This window comes from Bos mutus, chromosome X (genome assembly GCF_027580195.1).
Source record: "Bos mutus isolate GX-2022 chromosome X, NWIPB_WYAK_1.1, whole genome shotgun sequence".
In the NCBI taxonomy this organism is placed as follows: domain Eukaryota; kingdom Metazoa; phylum Chordata; class Mammalia; order Artiodactyla; family Bovidae; genus Bos; species Bos mutus.
The window spans coordinates 62837323-62858441 of record NC_091646.1 but is presented as its reverse complement, the minus strand read 5'-3'; the positions used below and the strand labels follow the sequence as shown (position 1 = coordinate 62858441).

The window sequence follows — 21119 nt, the reverse complement described above, 5'->3', positions numbered from 1 at the left end:
TTACTGAGCCCATCATTTGCATGAAAGTTTCCCTTGATATGTCTAATTTTCTCAAAGAGATCTCTAGTCTTTCCCATTCTGTTGTTTTCCTCTATTTCTTTGCAATGATAGCTGAAGAAGGCTTTCTTATCTCTTCTTGCTATTCTTTGGAACTCTGCATTCAGATGTTTATATCTTTCCTTTTCTCCTTTGCTTTTCACTTCTCTTCTTTCACAGCTATTTGTAAGACTTCCCCAAACAGCCATTTTGCTTTTTTGCATTTCTTTTCCATGGGGATGGCCTTGATCCCTGTCACCTGTACAATGTCACAAACCTCAGTCCATAGTTCATCAGGCACTCTATCAGATATAGGCCCTTAAATCTATTTCTCACTTCCACTGTATAATCATAAGGGATTTGATTTAGGTCATACCTGAATGGTCTAGAGGTTTTCCCTACTTTCTTCAATTTAAGTCTGAATTTGGCAATAAGGAGTTCATGATCTGAGCCACAGTCAGCTCCTGGTCTTGTTTTTGCTCACTGTATAGAGCTTCTCCATCTTTGGCTGCAAAGAATATAATCAATCTGATTTCGGTGTTGACCATCTCGTGATGTCCATGTATAGAGTCTTCTCTTGTGTTGTTGGAAGAGGGTGTTTGTTATGACCAGTGCATTTTCTTGGCAAAACTCTAGTAGTCTTTGCCCTGCTTCATTCCGTATTCCAAGGCCAAATTTGCCTGTTACTCCAGGTGTTTCTTGACTTCCTACTTTTGCATTCCAGTCCCCTATAATGAAAAGGACATCTTTTTTGGGTGTTAGTTCTAAAAGGTCTTGTAGGTCTTCATAGAACCGTTCAACTTCAGCTTCTCCAGCGTTACTGGTTGGGGCATAGACTTGGATTACTGTGATATTGAATGGTTTGCCTTGGAAACGAACAGAGATCATTCTGTCGTTTTTGAGATTGCATCCAAGTACTGCATTTCTGACTCTTTTGTTGACCATGATGGCTACTCCATTTCTTCTGAGGGATTCCTGCCCGCAGTAGTAGACATAATGGTCATCTGAGTTAAATTCACCCATTCCAGTCCATTTTAGTTCGCTGATTCCTAGAATGTCGACATTCACTCTTGCCATCTCTTGTTTGACCACTTCCAATTTGCCTTGATTCATGGACCTGACATTCCAGGTTCCTATGCAATATTGCTCTTTGCAGCATCGGACCTTGCTTCTATCACCAGTCACATCCACAGCTGGGTATTCTTTTTGCTTTGGCTCCATCCCTTCATTCTTTCTGGAGTTATTTCTCCACTGATCTCCAGTAGCATATTGGGCACCTACTGACCTGGGGAGTTCCTCTTTCAGTATCCTATCATTTTGCCTTTTCATACTGTTCATGGGGTTCTCAAGGCAAGAATACTGAAGTGGTTTGCCATTCCCTTCTCCAGTTGACCACATTCTGTCAGACCTCTCACCATGACCCACCCATCTTGGGTTGCCCCACGGGCATGGCTTAGTTTCACTGAGTTAGACAAAGCTGTGGTCCTAGTGTGATCAAGCACAGGCGGGTACGACTGGCGCCCTAAGCACAGGCGGCTGAGACTGGAGCACTAAGCGTGGCCGAGAGGAGCTACCCCATGTCCGAGGTCAGGGGCAGAAGCTGGGAGGACGCCATGCCCGAAGGGCGGCAGCCAAGAGGAGTTACCCCACGTCCGAGGTCAGGGGCAGTGGCCGAGAGTGCCAGGCTGTGACGGCGCAGGAACGGCTGAGAGGAGCTACCCTTCGTCCAAGGTCAGGGGGTGAGGCCGAGAGGAGCTACCCCGCGTCCGAGGTCAGGGGCGGTGGCCAGGAGGCCAACCCCACACCAGAGGCCGGGGCAGTGGCCAAGAGGACCAACTCCACGCCCAAGGAGCCATGACTGCGCGGGTGCAGGAGGGCCTAGATGAGCTATCCGACGCTGAAGGTCAGGAAGGGCAGTGATGAGGAGATACCCCTCATCCAAGGTAAGGAGCAGCAGCTGCGCTTTGCTGGAGCAGCCATGACGAGATACCCCACGCCTAAGGTAAGAGAAACCCAAGTAAGATGATAGGTGTTGCAAGAAGGCATTCAAAGGGCAGACACACTAAAACGGAGACCTCAATAGAGACATACCATGTTCATGAATTGGAAGTCTCCACAAAGTAAACATCAATTCCCTCAAAATGATCTTACTGCAATTAAGTAAGCTCTTACTGCAATTCCTTTCCAAAGGCTTCCTGCAATTCCTTTCCAAAGGCTTTTACAGACATAACGTCCTTGTCCTAAAATTTATGGAATGACACTGGCTGGCCCTAGAAGGCCCTAGCATGCTGAAAACACTCTCAAAAAATAATAAAGTGGGAGGGATTACTCTTTCCAATGTTAAGGCTGACTTTGTATGTACAGTAATCAAAACAATACAGTACTGGTAAAGAGTTAAATACATAGGTCAATGGAACAGAACAGAGGACCAAGAAGTAGATTCAGACAAACATTTTTAACTGATGTTTTAAAAAAGTACTAATCAAATGCAATGGAAGAAGCTATAATTTTAAATAAGTGGTACTGGAACAACTAGACATCTTTTGATTTAAAAAAATTAACTTTCTCCTCAACTTCAAACCTAAACTTCTCCAAGTTTTCCAACCCAGCACCTTTGCTTATGCTATTCCCTTAGTCTTATGCCACACTTCAGCCATTTCAGCTTGTCAAGATCCTTATCCTTGGAGGCACAACCTAAAACCATTCTCTTCCATGAAATATTTTTCAGTCACTTCAACCAAAAGTAAACTCTCCAGCTTCACTTATCGTAATCCTAATATTAGTTATTTGTGTACATCTCTGATCTAAGATTAATTACCAGCACTTTAAGGACAGAGATTAATGTCTACTGTATCATGTACTGATTCAGCTCAGTCCCTTGGAAGCAAAAAACAATCAAATATTTGTTTAATTAATCCAGTCCCATCTTTCCCAAAATATTCAACCATAATTCACACTACTCCAAGGTATAAATTTTCCATTTAAAATCAGACGAGCCTTTTTTTTCTGTCCTATGCAGATATACTCTCACCTGGAATGGTCCCCTCTTTCAGTTATAATTTATCCTTCAAAGTTCATTTCAAAGATCACTTATTCCTTAATATCTTTCCTTATTTCTCTTAATCAATTCAATCTCTTCTTCCTTAATGTTCATTATTGTATTTCCCTTAAATCAGTTAGTCTGTGTCTGCTTTAGACTGAACTTTTATGACAGTCCCTTGGACAGCAAAGAGATCAAACCATTCAATCCTAAAGGAAATCGATCCCGAATATTCACTGGAAGGACTGATGCTGAAGCTGAAATTCCAATATTTTGGCCACCTGATGTGAAGAGCCAACTCAATGGAAAAAAGCCTGATGCTAGGAAAGACTGACGACAGGACGAGAAGGAGGTGACAGAGGATAAGATGGTTGGATGGCACCCCCAACTCAATGGGCATGAGTTTGAGCAAACTCCAGGAGACAGTGAAGGACAGAGAAGCCTAGTGTGCTGCAGTTCATGGAGTCACAAAGAGTCGGACATGACTTAGTGACTGAACAACTGATGTGGAACCTTCAGGGAAGAAAATTAGCAGCCTTATAAAAGAGGCCTAAGAAAGTTCCCTTGCTCCTTCCTCCATGTGAGGTATCTATGAACCAGAAAACTGGTCCTAATTAGACACTAAATCTGCTAGAGCCTAATTTTAGACTTCTCAAACTCCAAAATAGTCAGAAATAAATGTTGTTTCTAAATAACTTTTGTCTATACTATTTTGTTATAGCAGTCTAAAAGGACTGAGACAATGTCTTGTACTATAATCATACTTCAGAATCTGTCTAAACTTTCCCAAAAGTCAAATCCTTGAAAGCAAGTGCTGCCCTGAACACTTAGAAAAGGTTTTGTATCAATTTGGTGTTCAAGTGTACGCTGAATTGAATAAAAATTATTTCTAGTGTTAAACCTTCTAAACCATTGAGAATATAAATTTAATAGCAAATTTTATAAGGAATATTGATCAAATTTATAATTCTCTTATTATGACTTCCAAAATATAATTTCTGATTCTCCCCTGCCTCTCTAAACCTTGGCTTTTTATTTTCTTATATTGTTTTTCTTTACTCCAACTCACTCTTGATGAAATGCTTACAGTTCATTCAAATTTTATCCTGGGCTTTCTTCTCTGTTTTCATGCTGTCCCTGCAATCTTACCTACTCACATACTAATTACTGTGAAATCTTTACCTAGAACATTATCTTTCACCTTAGCTCTGGGACCACATTTTCTACCTAATAGACATCCTTCCCCTCTACCTAGAGGTGTACCACAGATGGAGAGTTCCCAAATCAAGTTCATTATTCTTTCATCACAAGTTTTCTATATTCTCCTTCTCTTCAATTTTGTTACTGATAGATTTTTTTTTTACTCTTCTCCTTTATGCCCCATATCCAATCAAACTGTTCATCTCACCTCGAAAATTTAGCTTGAATCAATTTGTTAATGTCAATTTCTATTGCTACTGCCCCCACACTCATCATCTTCTGTCTACATCTACACTAACAGCCTTCTTTGATTTTCCAGCCTGCCTCCTCCAGTCTCTCTCTTCTCCAATTTACCCTAATCTCTGTCTCTGTCACCTGAGTTATCTTTTCAAAATAAAAAATTCAATCATATAATTTTCCCATTCAAAAGTATCCAATATTTCCTCAGTACCTATAAGATAAAATCTAAATTCAAAATTTTAGAACGGGTTGGCAAACTGAGTCAGTAGGCCAAATTCAGCCCACCACCATGCTCATTCATTTATACATTATCTAGAGCTGTTTTTACACTACCACAGAGTCGAGTAATTTTAACAGAGACCAAATGCCAAAAAATTAGACTATCTGCCCCTTTTATCCAAAAATTTTGCTGACTCCTGACATGGACAGTTCAGAATAATTGGGTCCTAATCTCACTTTGGCTCACCAAATGGCTTAGTGGTAAAGAATCTGCCTGTCAAGCAGGAGATGTAGGTTCAATCCCTGGGTCACAAAGATCGTCTGGAGAAGGAAATGACAACCCACTCCAGTATTCTTGCCTGGGAAATCCCAAGGACAGAGGAGACTGGCAGGTTACAGTGATGGGGTCACAAAAAAGTCTAACACAATTTACTGACTAAACGACAATAAACCTCCCTTTCCCATTTCACCTCCCACCACAAACCCTAAGCTCTTACAAGGGGTTCTATTATGGCGACTAGGAAATATACATTACTTACTTTGCTGAGACTTTTGCGGAAAGGGCACTGGATTTGGAGACAAAGAACAAATCCTAAAACTTAAGTTTAGATACTAAAAAAACACCCCACTACAGCTGCACATGAGCTAGATATTCTTTTTGTGATGATAACCTGAATACTAGATCTTTAATCTTTGAGTCATTATTATTATTTTCAACATTATAATCAACATCTGTGACCCGATATCATGGGTTTCCCCAGTGGCTCAGTGGTAAAGAATCCACCTGCCAGTGCAGGGGTTCAATTCCTGGGTCAGGAAGATCCCATGGAGTCAGAAATGGCAACCCACTCCAGTATTCTTGCCTGCAAAATTCCATAGGCAGAGGAACCTGGCAGGCTGTGGTCTATGGGTTACAAAGGATTGAACACAACTAAGCAACTGAGCCTGGAGAAGGAAATGGCAACCCACTCCAGTATTCTTTCCTGGAAAATCCCAGAGACAAAGGAACTTGGTGGGCTGCTGTCTATGGGGTCGCACAGAGTCGGACACAACTGAAACAACTTAGCAGCAGCAGCAGCAAGCAACTGAACACACACACATGACCCAAAATCTGAATTACATGTTATATTTGCATAACATTTTAAAGGTTATAAAGTAATTCTACAGACATCTCATTTGAGTTCACAGTATTTCTGTGAGATGTGAAGGCAAGCATTTTGTTCAATCTGTAAATGAGGAAATTAAAGCCCAAAGGAACTAAGTATCTTGCCTAACATCAATACATGGCAGACCCTTGGTTCAATCCAGGTCTCTTGATTCTAGTTCAATAGTCTTCATACATTTCAATGCTGTTTATTTAATGACATTATAGGAAATACAACCTAATATAATCCTGAAACAGAAAATAACTTCAACATCAAAAATTCTATATTATATTCTTCAATATTCCCTCTACCTGCAAGACAATGAACAAAAAATCAGCAGGGATTCTGGTATCTATTAAATTGGGTTTTACTGGAAAGTTTACCAAGATCCAATGAGTATTCTGAAATGGCCATATCAGAGTTGTTAGACCACTCTTCTACTCCACTCATTCTCTATTTACATTGGAGAAAAATCTGTTTTAAAATTATTTTACATTGGCATGGAATATTGAGCTGGTGTTAGAAAATATTTCTAGGCTAAACAAAGGATTGTCGATTCAACAAACAAGAACATCCAGAAAAGCCTTTGTTGCTCACTCAGTCATGTCCAACTCTTTGCGACCCCATGGACTGTAGCCTGCCAGACTCCTCTGTCCATGTAATTCTCCAGGCAAGAATACTGGAGTGGGTTGTCATTCCCTTCTCCAGGGGATCTTCCCAATCCAGGGATCAAACCCAGGTTTCCTGCATTGTAAGCAGATTCTTTACTATCTGAGCCACTATGAGAAGCCCTTAAACAAAATAACAAATTTTTGTATGCTGACCATGTGTTTCTAAAAGACTTACAAGAACAAATGTTGAAAGAATCAAAATCTATTTGGGACTGAAAGAGCAAACTATCAGCTAGGACTGAAAAAGAAAAAAGCAGCTCTGCAATTAATCAGGCTGTGAAGACAGACACAGATAAAGCCAGCTGCAAAGTTAATAGGAAACACTGTTCCTCCCAAGGTCATGCAGCAGTTGTAAACTATCATAATGACCCCTTCTTTGGGTGATGACTGCTTTCTTACCAATGATGCCCCCATCCTCACTTTGTTATTTTCATTTCTTACAAGAATAAGATACCCAATTCCTATACTTCCTTGTTTCATGACAGCACCCAACCCCTAGTTAATCCCCACTTCTCTCAATTTGCCTCAGAAGCAGCCACCAATCCAGAACTAATCCTGGCTTCCTTCAGATTGACCTCAGAATTCTTCAGTGGTAAGCCAAAATTCACAAAAGACACTTCCCTCCTCCCTCTTGTCCAAAGGCCTTCCATGGTCCCTCAGGAGTACACTCCCTCACTATGAGTCAATAAATTTGATTTTGTCAGACTACAGGCTTGTTCCTGTTGGTCTCTGTCTGATAAGACCTTAACAAGGTAAGTCATTTTGAATTACCCAACACATTCAGCAGTTTAGTACTGACAAAAGCCCTCTCCACTCCAAAACAAAAAATTCATGAACCTAAACCTGAAAATCATTAAGCAGAAGAAACGTCACTTCCAATAAAGATGAACAACACACTGAATTCTACTCCTCATATCACAGGAAATATCAATGGTGCTAAGAGAGAATAATATTTAACCAAAACCAGGTAACTACTCTGTGCAACCCTATGGACTGTAGCCTGCAAGGCTCCTCTGTCCATGGGCTTCTCCAGGCAGCAACACTGGTGTGAGGTGCCATGTTCTCCTCCAGGGATCTTCCTGACCCAGGAAGGGATCTTCCCGACCCAGGAATCAAACCCGTGTCTCATACATCTCCTGCATTGGCAGGCAGGTCCTTTACCACAAGGGCCACCTGGGAAGCCTGGTAACTACTATATCTGCTAGAAAAAACACTGTATCTTCAACTTGGCATTAAGTTCGAGATAGCAGACTCTAATATGATGTCCTGCTTATTTAACTTATATGCAGAGTACATCATGAGAAACGCTGGGGTGGAAGAAGCACAAGCTGGAATCAAGATTGCTGGAAGAAATATCAATAACCTCAGATATGCAGATGACACCACCCTTATGGCAGAGAGTGAACAGGAACTAAAAAGACTCTTGATGAAAGTGAAAGAGGAGAGTGAAAAAATTGGCTTAAAGCTCAACATTCAGAAAACGAAGATCATGGCATCTGGTCCCATCACTTCATGGGAAATAGATGGGGAAACAGTGGAAACAGTGTCAGACTTTATTTTTCTGTGCTCCAAAATCACTGCAGATGGTGACTGCAGCCATGAAATTAAAAGATGCTTACTCCTTGGAAGGAAAGTTACGACCAACCTAGATAGCATATTGAAAAGCAGAGACATTACTTTGCCAACAAAGGTCCAGCTAGTCAAGGCTATGGTTTTTCCAATGGTCATGTATGATGTGAGAGTTGGACTGTGAAGAAGGCTGAGTGCCAAAGAATTGATGCTTTTGAACTGTGGTGTTGGAGAAGACTCTTGAGAGTCCCTTGGACTGCAAGGAGATCCAACCAGTCCATTCTAAAGGAGATCAGTCCTGGGTGTTCTTTGGAAGGAATGATGCTAAAGCTGAAACTCCAATACTTTGGCCACCTCATGTGAAGAGCTGACTCATTGGAAAAAACTCTGGTGCTGGGAGGGATTGGGGGCAGGAGGAGAAGGGGACGACAGAGGATGAGATGGCTGGATGGCATCACCGACTTGATGGACATGAGTCTGGGTGAACTCCGGGAGTTGGTGATGGACGGAGGCCTGGAGTGCTGCAATTCATGGGGTCACAAAGAGTTGGACACGACTGAGCGACTGAACTGAACTGAACTGAATATTCTGCCTATAGCATCAAGAAGAAATGTTTTAAAATCCAGCAAAACTCCGTAACAGTAAAGCAAAGTTGTGACCTTCTAGGAAATAACAGCTATACACCTACCTCAAAGACAAACCTCAGGAATATGGGGGTAGGGTAGAGGATGAAACAGGGAGAAGCCTGCTTTCAGCAAAAGCTTAAGACAATCAAAACAGTACCAGGCTCAGCCAATAACTGCTAACCAAATAAAAGACTTAAGGCTTTATACACACAAGGTAGAAAAGATTATTGTTCACAGATCAGGCTCCTTATACCAGACCCATCAACAACATCTTCAAGTACAGTTTTTCAGAAAACAAGCCTTATTTAAAGAGGGCTAAAATATTCTTGGATTAGTCTTTTCTCTTTTATAAAAAAAGTCACATGATTAACATTTATAGTTATATATTTTAATTTTAATTAGAAAATAGAATAGCAGCATATATACCACTTTCTAATTGGTTAAAATGTAGTTCAACATATCATTCAGCTCCTGTAAACAGAGAGGACTATAACAAACCAAGAAAATACTCTGTCAAAAACATCAGACTTCCCTGGTTGTACAATGGATAAGAATCCACCTGCCAGTGCAGGTGACATGGGTTTGATCCGAGGACCAGGAAGGAAGATCCCACATACCATGGAACAACTGTGCCAAAACTACTAAGCCCACAAAACTCTAGAGCCTGTGAACTACCCAAGTGCCACAGCTACTGAAGCCTGCACACTCTTGGGACCTGAGAGCTGCCAACTACTGAAGCCCATGTGCTTAGAGCCTCTCCTTCACAACAAGAGAAGCCACCGCAATGAAAAGTCTGTGCACTACAATGAAGAGTAGCCCCCACTCCTCGCAACTAGAGAAAGCCACATACAGCAGCAGAGACCCAGCGCAATCAAAATAGATAAATAATTTTAAAATGTATACATAAAAAAAGAACATTGGAAATTGACTCATGAAATTCAGTGTTAACTCAAGATTTAAAATGACTAGTAGTGTTTTCTGTGTGAAGCTTGGCTTTGGATTTCCCAAAATAGCTCTGCATGCATGAGTGCCTACTAAGTCACTTCAGTAGAGTCCAGCTCTTTTGTGACCCCATGGACTGTAGCCTGTCAGGCTCCTCTGTCCATGGAACTCTCCAGGCAAGAATACTGAAGTGGGTTGCATGACCTCCTCTAGAGTATCTTCCCAACTCAAAGATCGAATCCATGCCTCTTAGGTCTCCTGCATTGGCTGGTGGGTTCTTTACCACTAGAGCTAACTGGGAAGCAAATTAACATAAAGTCTCAAAAGAAGCCAGAAAAAAAAAAAAATGAATTTTAATGAAATCTGAAAACTGTAGTAGAAGCAAAACAGAACTATTTCTTCCATGTATTTGATGCTATTATGAATCAAATTAGGTCTCTGAAACCTTAATCACATAGAGTAACAGCTTTACAGTCTTTAAAGCTGAGGCCATTCCAACCCCCTAAACACCCATCCACAGTACAATTTAAATAAAACTAGTAAGTCCTAAGGCTATTGGTATTCATGGTCATTGAATGTCTTATTGCTAGATAATATTAAGATACGGCAAAGAACAGTATTTCTAATTCCATTCAGCCTTTCTGCAAAGTTCACTTAATTTGAGGATAAATATTCTAAATCTTCATTTGACTATATTCTTCTAAACCATTTCATTTGATTTGGTTATTATACACAGACATTTTAGACTGCCTTTTCTTCCAACTAAACAAATCTATAACTGTTTACAGCTTCCCTTTGTGAACTATAAATATAAAATTCTATTTCTATAAGGTACTGAGTAAATATATATAACAAGTACTAAAAGATCCTTTTAGAATACTTTGATGTATGTTGAAAGAAAAAGTGAAAGAAATGACAAAGAATGATAAGGAAAGGAAAAAACTGTCCATAACAGAATTAAACAGAAACTCTTTTTTCATTATACTTTACATGATCATACTAAGACAATAAAATCTATTTTCCTTCAAATAAAGCAAATAAAATTATTTGCCCTAATATTAATACGTCGATTCCAGAAATGAATATGAGGGGCTAGAAACTCACACAAGCTATAAAAAACCATAAAAATGCCTTTAAAAGGGATGCTTCCATTTCCATGTAACAGCAATTATAGCACTTCCATTCATTTAATATTTAGTGAGGACTCACAATGTAGAACATAAAAAAAGACTGAGTTTATATTCCACTTCTAATCACTTGCAGGTGTGACAGGAATTCCTTGATCCTCTCCAGATATTAAAAAAAAAAGGTAATAACTTTAGAAGCAACTTGCTTCGTGCAGAATTATCAAGCACAAAAAGGAGGAAGGTGAAGTGGAGGGAAGAAAGCAACAAACAGCAAGGTCTAGCCGAAGACTGATCCATGGGCAAGAGATAAAAACTACATAAAATCAGAGAGGAAGGATGACAAATATTTCTGGCAGAAACCCTGTCACCTCAGCCAAATAAGGCATAAATTAGACTCCTTTCTTTCAGTTTATATTTACATATTAACACGAGGCAGATTTCCCACCTCCAAGTGAATTCTGGCTTTAAGTGTGACATATAACCATACAGTGGCCAATAAGTCAAGAGCCAATCAATGCTAAATGGAAGCTTATGAAAACAAATAAATATTAATTTGTCTATAGAGTGGATGAGCTCGATAAAGGACGGAAATGGTATGGACCTAACAGAAGCAGAAGATATTAAGAAGAGATGGCAAGAATACACAGAAGAACTGCACAAAAAAGATCTTCACGACCCACATAATCACGATGGTGTGATCACTGACCTAGAGCCAGACATCCTGGGATGTGAAGTCCAGTGGGCCTTAGAAACCATTACTACGAATAAAGCTAGTGGAGGTGATGAAATTCCAGTTGAGCTATTCCAAATTCTGAAAGATGATGCTGTGAAAGTGATGCACTCAATATGCCAGCAAATTTGGAAAACTCAGCAGTGGCCACAGGAATGGAAAAGGTCAGTTTTCATTCCAATCCCAAAGAAAGGCAATGCCAAAGAATGCTCAAACTACCGCACAATTGCACTCATCTCACACACTAGTAAAGTAATGCTCAAAATTCTCCAAGCCAGGCTTCAGCAATATGTGAACCGTAAACTTCCTGATGTTCAAGCTGGTTTTAGAAAAGGCAGAGGAACCAGAGATTAAATTGCCAAAATCCGCTGGATCATGGAAAAAGCAAGAGAGTTCCAGAAAAACAACTATTTCTGCTTTATTGACTATGCCAAAGCCTTTGACTGTGTGGATCACAATAAACTGTGGAAAATTCTGAAAGAGATGGGAATACCAGACCACCCGATCTGCCTCTTGAGAAATTTGTATGCAGGTCAGGAAGCAACAGTTAGAACTGGACATGGAACAACAGACTGGTTCCAAATAGGAAAAGGAGTTCATCAAGGCTGTATATTGTCACCCTGTTTATTTAACTTATATGCAGAGTATATCATGAGAAACGCTGGGCTGGAAGAAACACAAGCTGGAATCAAGATTGCTGGGAGAAATATCAATAACCTCAGATATGCAGATGACACCACCCTTATGGCAGCAAGTGGAGAGGAACTAAAAAGCCTCTTGATGAAAGTGAAGGTGGAGAGTGAAAAAGTTGGCTTAAGGCTCAACATACAAAAAACGAAGATCATGGCATCCGGTCCCACCACTTCATGGGGAATGGATGGGGAAACAGTGGAGACGGTATCAGACTTTGTTTTTCTGGGCTCCAAAATCACTGCAGATGGTGACTGCAGCCATGAAATTAAAAGACGCTTACTCCTTGGAAGGAAAGTTATGACCAACCTAGATAGCATATTCAAAAGCAGAGACATTACTTTGCCAACAAAGGTCCGGCTAGTCAAGGCTATGGTTTTCCCTGTGGTCGTGTATGGATGTGAGAGTTGGACTGTGAAGAAGGCTGAGTGCCAAAAAATTGATGCTTTTGAACTGTGGTGTTGGAGAAGACTCTTGAGAGTCCCTTAGACTGCAAGGAGATCCAAACAGTCCATTCTGAAGGAGATCATCCCTGGGATTTCTTTGGAAGGAATGATGCTAAAGCTGAAACTCCAGTACTTTGGCCACCTCATGTGAAGAGTTGACTCATTGGAAAAAATTCTGATGCTGGGAGGGATTGGGGGCAGGAGGAGAAGGGGACGACGGAGGATGAGATGGCTGGATGACATCACTGACTTGATGGACGTGAGTCTGTGTGAACTCCGGGAGTTGGTGATGGATAGGGAGGCCTGGCGTGCTGCGATTCGTGGGGTTGCAAAGAGTCGGACATGACTGAGCGACTGATCTGATCTGATCTGATCTGAGCTGTGCAAGGTATAAATTACAAGCCTACTATGCAAATTATAGGACACCACTATATGTCAACTATACTAAAGATAAAAGGGGTAAAACAAAAAAAGGTTTAGAGTGTTACTGCATCATACTCTTCACTCAGTTTAGAAATACAGGAATGTACATTTGTTCCTTGGGTATTACATTAAGCCACAAACTAAAATGAACAAGCTATCTTGCTGCCATTTCTATAATTTTATGAAAACTGTTCAGATTGTGATAATTAGGACAATTTCTGACATCTTTACCATTATGGGTAATAACTATAATACTAGTTCTTCCAAATACCCATTTTGAACAGACATGAAACAGATTTTTAAAATTATTTCTGTACTGAAAAACTAGCTCATAGCAGATTTGTGTTGGTGTGAAATTATATTTTCAAATTTTAGTGTGACCACTACACAGTTTCCAAGACAACTACTAATTTTTAAAGGGATAAAGAAGTAAAAATACGTAGTGACTAGAGTGTAAGATCTCAAATAATACTACAAATATTAATTACATATGCCCCAAGATTTCTTTGAGTGGCATTAGGTATTAATACTGTTTTGAACAAAAAAGGACTCACAGACATAGGAAACTTATGAATACCTAAAGGGATAGTGGACAGGAAGGAAGAAAATTTAGGAGATTGGGATTAACCTATATACACTACTATTTATAAAATAGATTAAATAAGGACCTACTGTATAGTACAGGAACTATATTCAGTATCTTAACCTATAATGGAAAAGAATCTGAGAAGTAGATAAATATACATATAACTGAATCACTTTGCTACACACCTGAAACTAATATATTATAAATTAACTATACTTCAATTTTAAAAAAAGGTTAAAAAAGATTAAGACAGAGACTTAATATGAAAAAGGACTATTTTTAATTCAGTTCAAGTTTCTTCCTCTGATTTAATTTGACACAAAGCAAAATCAACTTGATTAGTTAAGCATACAGCTAATGAGGTAGAATGACCAGAGCTTAATAATAATATAATATACTGTAAATATAGGCACTGTCCCTGCCCTATAGGAATTTGGAAATTTACTCCTGGTACACTTAAGTCACATACATTTAAAGTACTACAGTTGTTAGCCTGAAGAGTATGTGGGAAGTAACTCCCAAATTTCATTCCATGCTCCCTCCCCTCCATTTCATTAAATTACTAAATAATGTTGCTAACTGCACAGAAGATGGAAACATTTGAATACATAATCCAATATAGTAGAGAGTCCAGATAAGGTCAAAATTTCTTGGATTTGGCCAAAGACAACTGTAAAACTCTGACTGGAAAAAAAAGTAGCACAATGTGATTTTTAAAGGGAATTACTAAACTCATAATAGGAAAAGTTAAAGTCAGCTTTTAAGTACAAAAATTGGAAACACTCCAGGTTAAGTATGTAGAGTGAATATTAGTCAATAGATTATTAGCAAATTATGCACCTATCCAGAGGGCTGCTTACTGGTTCCCACATAGGTCTAGATATGCACTGTCCATTAGCTATATGTGCTTACAGAATGTCAAATTACTTAAAATTTCACAAAATTAAAAACTTAGGGGCTTCCCTGGTGATACAGTGGTAAAAAATTCTCCCTCTAATGCAGGGGACACTGGTTCTATACGTGGTCCAGGAAGATCCCACATGCTGCGGAGCAACTAAGCCCATGTGCTATAACTACTGAGCACTCTAGAGCCAGTGCTCCACAACAAGAGAAGCCACTGTAATGAGAAGCCTGCATATTGCAACCAGAGAAAAGCCCGCCAAAAAATAACTAAAATTAAAAAGAAAAACTTAGACCTCAGATACAAGAGCCACATGTGACTAGTGGCTACTGTTTCAGATATCACAGGATAGAACATCTCCATTATCACTGAAAGTTCTATTGGACAGCACTATTCTACATAAAATGTCAGTTCAAATGAGTGCCAAGAAATGACTAGTAAAATTCTAACATTACTGAATAAAATTATAAACGTAGGACATATCTATTTACAATAAAAATTCTAAAGAAAGTAGGAATAGAAGGGAACATTCTCAACCTGATAAAGAGCATCTATAATCATACTTAATGGTGAGATTTCCCACTTTCCCTCTAAGATCAGCAACAAGGCAAGGACATCCAGTTTCATTACCTCAATTCACCAGTGTACTTCAGGTATTAGCAGTTCAATGCAAAAAACAAAAACAAAAACAAAACAGTAAAAGGCAAACAAGATTAGAAAGGATAAAGTAAACCTGTTTTTACTTGAAGATAAAATGATCATCTATGTAGAGAATCCCAAAGAATCTCAAAAACTAGAGGCTATTTGATGTAGTTAGTGGAACTGTAGATTTAGTGAGATATATATATATATATATATATATACACATATATATATATATATACACACACACACACACACATATATATACACACACACATACATATATATGTATATTTTCTATTTACTGAAAAATGAAATTTTAAAATATCATCAGAAACCCAGGAAATTCTGAGGGAAAAATTTCATCACAAAACATTGCTGTGAGAAATTTAAAAAGATTTAAATAAATGGAGAATTATACTATGTTCCTGGAATTGAAGGCTTAATGTTGCTACAATATTAATTTTCCCAAAATTCATCTATAGCTTCAAAGTAATCCCAAACAAAATCTATGTCACTTTTTTTAAATAGAAATTGATACTCTAATTCTAAAATTATACCTTGCTAGTAGAACACAGAATGAGATAGCTACTTTTGAAATAATTTGACAGTGTCTTAAACTTAAACATGCACTTACCAAAGGATCCAATAATCCACTACCTAGCTATTTACCCAGAGAAATGAAAATAGATGTTCATGCAACAATGTGTACAAGTATATTTATAGGCCTTTATTTATAAAATCCAAAATACGGAACCCAAATGCCCATCAACTGATGAATGAACAAACAGACTGTAGTATATCCATACAACAGAATACAACTTGGTAAAATGATATGCATGAATCAGAAGAATTTGATCTAACCAAAATCAAACAAGCACAAAAGGCTACATACTGTATAACTGCATTAAGATAACATTCTAAATAAGGCAAAAGTACAGTGATAGAGATTAGTGGTTTCTAGGGATTGAGGAATAGGGGACTGACTCTAAGGAGGCAGGAAAGAAATTTAAGGAGTGATACAAATGTTCCATATTTGTATTGTGCTAGTGGTGGTTATATAAATGTATACATTTGTCAAAACTCATTGAACTGCACATTTAAAAAGGCAGAACTTGGGAATTCCCTGGTGGTCCAGTGCTTAGGACTCAGCTTTCACTGCCAGCCAGGTTCAATCCCCGGTTGTGGAACTAAGATTCCACAAGCCTCATGGCAGGGACCAAAAGAAAAAAAGGGGAGAACTTTTTATGTGAATCGTACATACACCGTAATGTACTTGACTTAAAAAAAAAAAAAAGTAATGTGGCTAATTCTCAATCTTCTGAGTGCTGTTACAAAGTATTGGTAACATCTGTTGGTTCTGGTTTGTTTTTCGGGCTGGGATTGAACCAGGACCTTGGCAGTGACAGCACAAAGTCCTGACCACTGGACTGTCAGGGAACGCCCCATGAAATGGTTCAGAAATAAACGAAAGACAAGCAGTGTAATGTATGCCAGCCACATAAGCAGTGTAATGTATGCCAGCCACATACTTCTCTGGGCTATGGATTTTTCTTCTGTAAATAGGGGTTTACAACCCAGTTTCCCAAATTTGTTACCAGGAAACTTTCAGAATGTTACAGGGAAAATGATTTCTACTGTCAAACTACTTAGATAATGTTTTCCCAAAGATGATTCACAATGCATTTTAGTATATGAGCAGTCCTACATGTAGTCATTTTTTCCCATATTTTTTTAAACTCAGTGTTTTTCACATTTACTTGACCAAGATAAGAAATAATATTAATAAAAGATCTTTCTAGTACTAAGATTCTTATAAAACCTTTAAGACTTACTTTCATGATTAAGCTTTATTTACATAGGGGAACTATAAAACTAACTGTTTTGGAAAACTATACCCCACCATGAGAAAACTATTTCAAAGGACAAATTTTAAAAGATCTTCTATTCATCTTATTTACTTTCCTAGTCAACTCCCTTGAGTTTTTATCAGGTTCTGAATTCTAAATATGTTGAATTTAAGTATCTTGACTAGTACATACTACATGAAAATATATCATATTTGAATTATCTCTATTCTAATAGCTCCTCCCCAAATAACATGGCAGATTTAAGAATGTGAAAGCATCAATGACAGGGACACTAAAATTCCTAAGCAATTAACATTATGATTAACAAAGTGATTAAATCAAATTATCTAAGTAATTTGACAGTAGAAATCATTCTCCCTGTGTAAAAAACCAATAAAAGTTCAAATGCATATGTGCAGTATTAGAATTTTTTAAAAGAATAAAGAAATATTGAAAACCTAATACTCTAAAGACTGTTCTTCAGGGCTTCACATGTGACCACTGAAGGAAGCATAAAGCATATAAACAATACTGATAGTGTAGCTAAAACTATTATATCATCTGAACATAAATTAATACATGAATAATAAAAGCTATCTCAATTTATTCAATCAATTATCAATAAAGCTTAAGGGAAAAGTGAACACCAGAAAAATTCTGGATGGTGAACAAACTACTCCGGAAAATGAAAAAAAGTGTTAAAAACACCATGTTAAATTAGACCGAACCTAGCAATGGCAACCACTCCAGTATTCTTGCCTGGAAAATCCCATGGACTGAGGAGCCGGGTTGGCTGCAGTCCATGGGGTCGCTAAGAGTCGGACACGACTGAGCGACTTCACTTTCACTTTTCACTTTCATGCATTGGAGAAGGAAATGGCAACCCACTCCAGTGTTCTTGCCAGGAGAATCCCAGGGACGGGGGAGCCTGGTGGGCTGCCGTCTATGGGGTCGCATAGAGTCGAACACGACTGAAGCGACTTAACAGCAGTAGTCTACTTTTTCTGGTAAAATCCAGGCTATCAAAGAGTACTGTTGGCAATACAGATAAAAGAATCCAAAATTATCTTAATAATGCTTATGAATCTTTTATCAATGACTTCATCTAAATATTTTAATAATTATTTCTAGTCTAAATTTATTTAACCTTTTTGGGTAAATAAGTTCTACAAGCTAATTATGTATTCTTATTTTTCAATTTGAATTTAAGGCATATTCTCTAGGCACTAGGCACTAAATAAAGTAATTTAATTTTTCAGAAGAGTGAGAAAACAGGAAAACAGAGTGGCAGTTACTCATCTATCTGCTTGGTTCTATACAGTCTTTATAAATGGTTTTGTTAGCTAGATCTTCTCAGGAACCACTACTAGCATTTCTTTATGATGTTTTGGCCAGAGATGACCCAGGATAATATGTAAAGGACATATGAATTTCAGTAAACTACATATGGGAAGGGTGATATTTCTTTCTTTTAATAAAGATAAAACTTATTACATCATTATAAGTTTGGCAAGCAGATATAAGAAAAATGTATTTTTATTTCCTTCTAAAATCTGTCTTTACATAGTTCCCTGTAAAATCTTTGAGCTTGGCACAGAAATATGTAAATACACTTCCATATGGCTAAAAACACCTGAAGTATATAAAAAAGGAAATGCTTCTGCTAAGAAAGAAAAAGACAGGAGAGGAGAGAAGTGGAAGGGGGAGGGGAGGATGGGGGAGGCAGAGAGGGGAGAGGAGGAAGGGGGATAGGGAGGGGAAGGGGAGAGGAGCAAAAAAGGAGGGGTCTTAGGGAGGGGAAGGAGAGGGCAGAGGAGGGAAAAAAGAAGGGAGGAGGATGTGGGGAGGGGAGGGGAGGAGGGGAAGAAAGAAAATGAATTAAAAAAAGTCACCTTTTACAAAACTATGATTATATTTGCTTTAAGTAAAAATGCTTTAAAAAAAATCTGGACCAACCATGAAACACCTCAAAATGTAAGCATTTACATTTCAAATTTAATTCTGGTACGTATTTTTGGCTTTATAATGAGTTCAAGAAGGAACAAATCAAGAATGTGTTTATACCTCACATGGACATTACTCACCCACATTTGGAGGTTTCACATAATTTACAGGTAGTTCTGGAGGTCTGCCTCTATGTAGAGCTGCAAAAGCAGAGCCATTCCATAGTGTACTCTTACAGTCTATACAAAAAGATTCAAAAGTTAGTCAAGGCGTAGAATATTTTTTAAACTGTACTTCAGAGGCAAATGTCTATTTTCAATTTCATTTGTTGAAATACATTTATAACTATTAAAACCACAATAAGAAAATAACATATATATGTTTAAACATGCTATAATCTATATTATGAAAGGTAAACACCAATGCCTTCATGTTATCATCAGGATATTTTATTTTCTGTGCTGATCTAGAATCAAAGCTCTTATTATACATATATTTGAGTCTTATGTAAATATGTCATGGATTAATAAGGTTTTAAGTTTATATTGGTCCCCTTCTGGATCTTTAGGCTTACACATGTCTACTCATATAAAACTGTATAAGCAAGGAAATGAATACAGCACAAGTATGCCAGGTAAAGTTCAGAAATTTATACTTTGTGTATGCTCATGTTATAGAGTGACTGCCAGTACTGTAACAGGTAACAACACTACGTATCAGGTGAAAACTGAGTAAAAATAGTTGTGTTTTTGTCTTTAATGTTTATGTCAAAATTCAAGCAAATATGAAATATTCCTAATAATTCAACTTTGAAACAAAAGTATTCTACTAATCTCCCGAAAGATGTCAAGCTACTGAATTGAAGAATTTCCTTAAATTATAAAATGAGATAATAAAAAACTGGTATCATTTATGCAACCATTTCTTTATCTTTGTGAATTAGGATTTTTAAAAACATTTGCTAAAAAAGCAAAACAGAAATAAATTGGTTGCTGGATAGACCTGAAGTATTTAATTCATTAAGGCATCCTTAACACCTAATTACACATTTTTATGTTCAGAAAATTCTATCTGTATAATTTACATACTGGGGTTCCACGTAAAACTTTGGGGAAGACTTCCCTGGTAGTCCAGTGGTTAAGAATCCATCTGCCAATACAGGGGACACAGATTCAATCCCTGGTCCAGGAAGATTCCACATGCCATAGGGCAACTAAGCCTGTGTACCACAACTACTCACATGAGCTCACATGCCACAGCTACTTAAGTCCTAGAGCCTAGAGCCTGTGCTCCGCAACAAGAGAAGCCACTGTAATAAGAAGCCCAAGCACCAGAACTAGAGAGGAGCCCCTGTTCACCACAACTAGAAAAAGCCTGCACACAGCAACAAAGACCCAGTGCAGCCATAAATCAATTAATAAATTAAAAAAACAACTTTGGGGAAAATCTGTAAAAGAATGAAAAAGAGTGGAGTAGAGAAATTGTTACTGAAAAATGAAGGATTGATACTTTTGTTTAAACATCTTTAAATATAAACATCTTGACAGATAATAAATTTACTTGTTATGAAATACCCCTTGTGATTAGAATATCAAGAGTCAAAGATTAAGAACATCAAAATGTAATGAAAGAATATTTTACATATTTATACTGTACTAATCAAAGCAGTGATCTTTTGAGATCTCTATTCCACAGGATTACAAAGAGATTTTATATTCTTTACCTCTACAGTATTCACTGTTTTATAGAAAAGGGCTCCATTTAGGCCTCTAGAAATTTACTTGTACACTAGGAAAATAAAAACAAGACTGGCAAGATAAGAAACACTAGAATAAAATTAGTATTTAGAAAAGCCTAGGAACATTTCATTCACATAAAAATATTCCTTTCTCTAAAAACTGTAAAAATCTTACCTTTGGCATCCCTTAACAGAGACTGCCGACCAACACCGAGTAATGTCTGTACCCCAGGAACACTCTGAGGGATCTCCTTATCTAGTAAGGGACCAATCCGCTCACAAATTTTAAGGAGGTAGTCTGGAGGAATGTGTGCATTGGCTGCCACCTAAAAAGCATAAATAAAATACAGGAAA

The 21119-nt window shown here is 38.0% G+C and overlaps 1 protein-coding gene across 6 annotated transcripts in view; it reads right to left on the bottom strand.

Moving 5' to 3' along the window:
- Positions 1-21119, bottom strand: part of BRWD3 (bromodomain and WD repeat domain containing 3) — a 156017-nt gene that overhangs the window by 121702 nt on the left and 13196 nt on the right. For 5 of the 6 annotated variants that reach the window (XM_070365389.1, XM_005908810.2, XM_070365388.1 and 2 more), the window contains 2 exons: positions 20941-21091; positions 19168-19266 (listed from right to left, as the gene is read on the bottom strand). In XM_070365389.1, the coding sequence (XP_070221490.1) occupies positions 19168-19266; positions 20941-21091 (250 nt within the window). Of the gene's footprint in view, positions 1-19167; positions 19267-20940; positions 21092-21119 lie in introns of those variants that run through there. The other variant, XM_070365390.1, reaches the window with a different exon arrangement.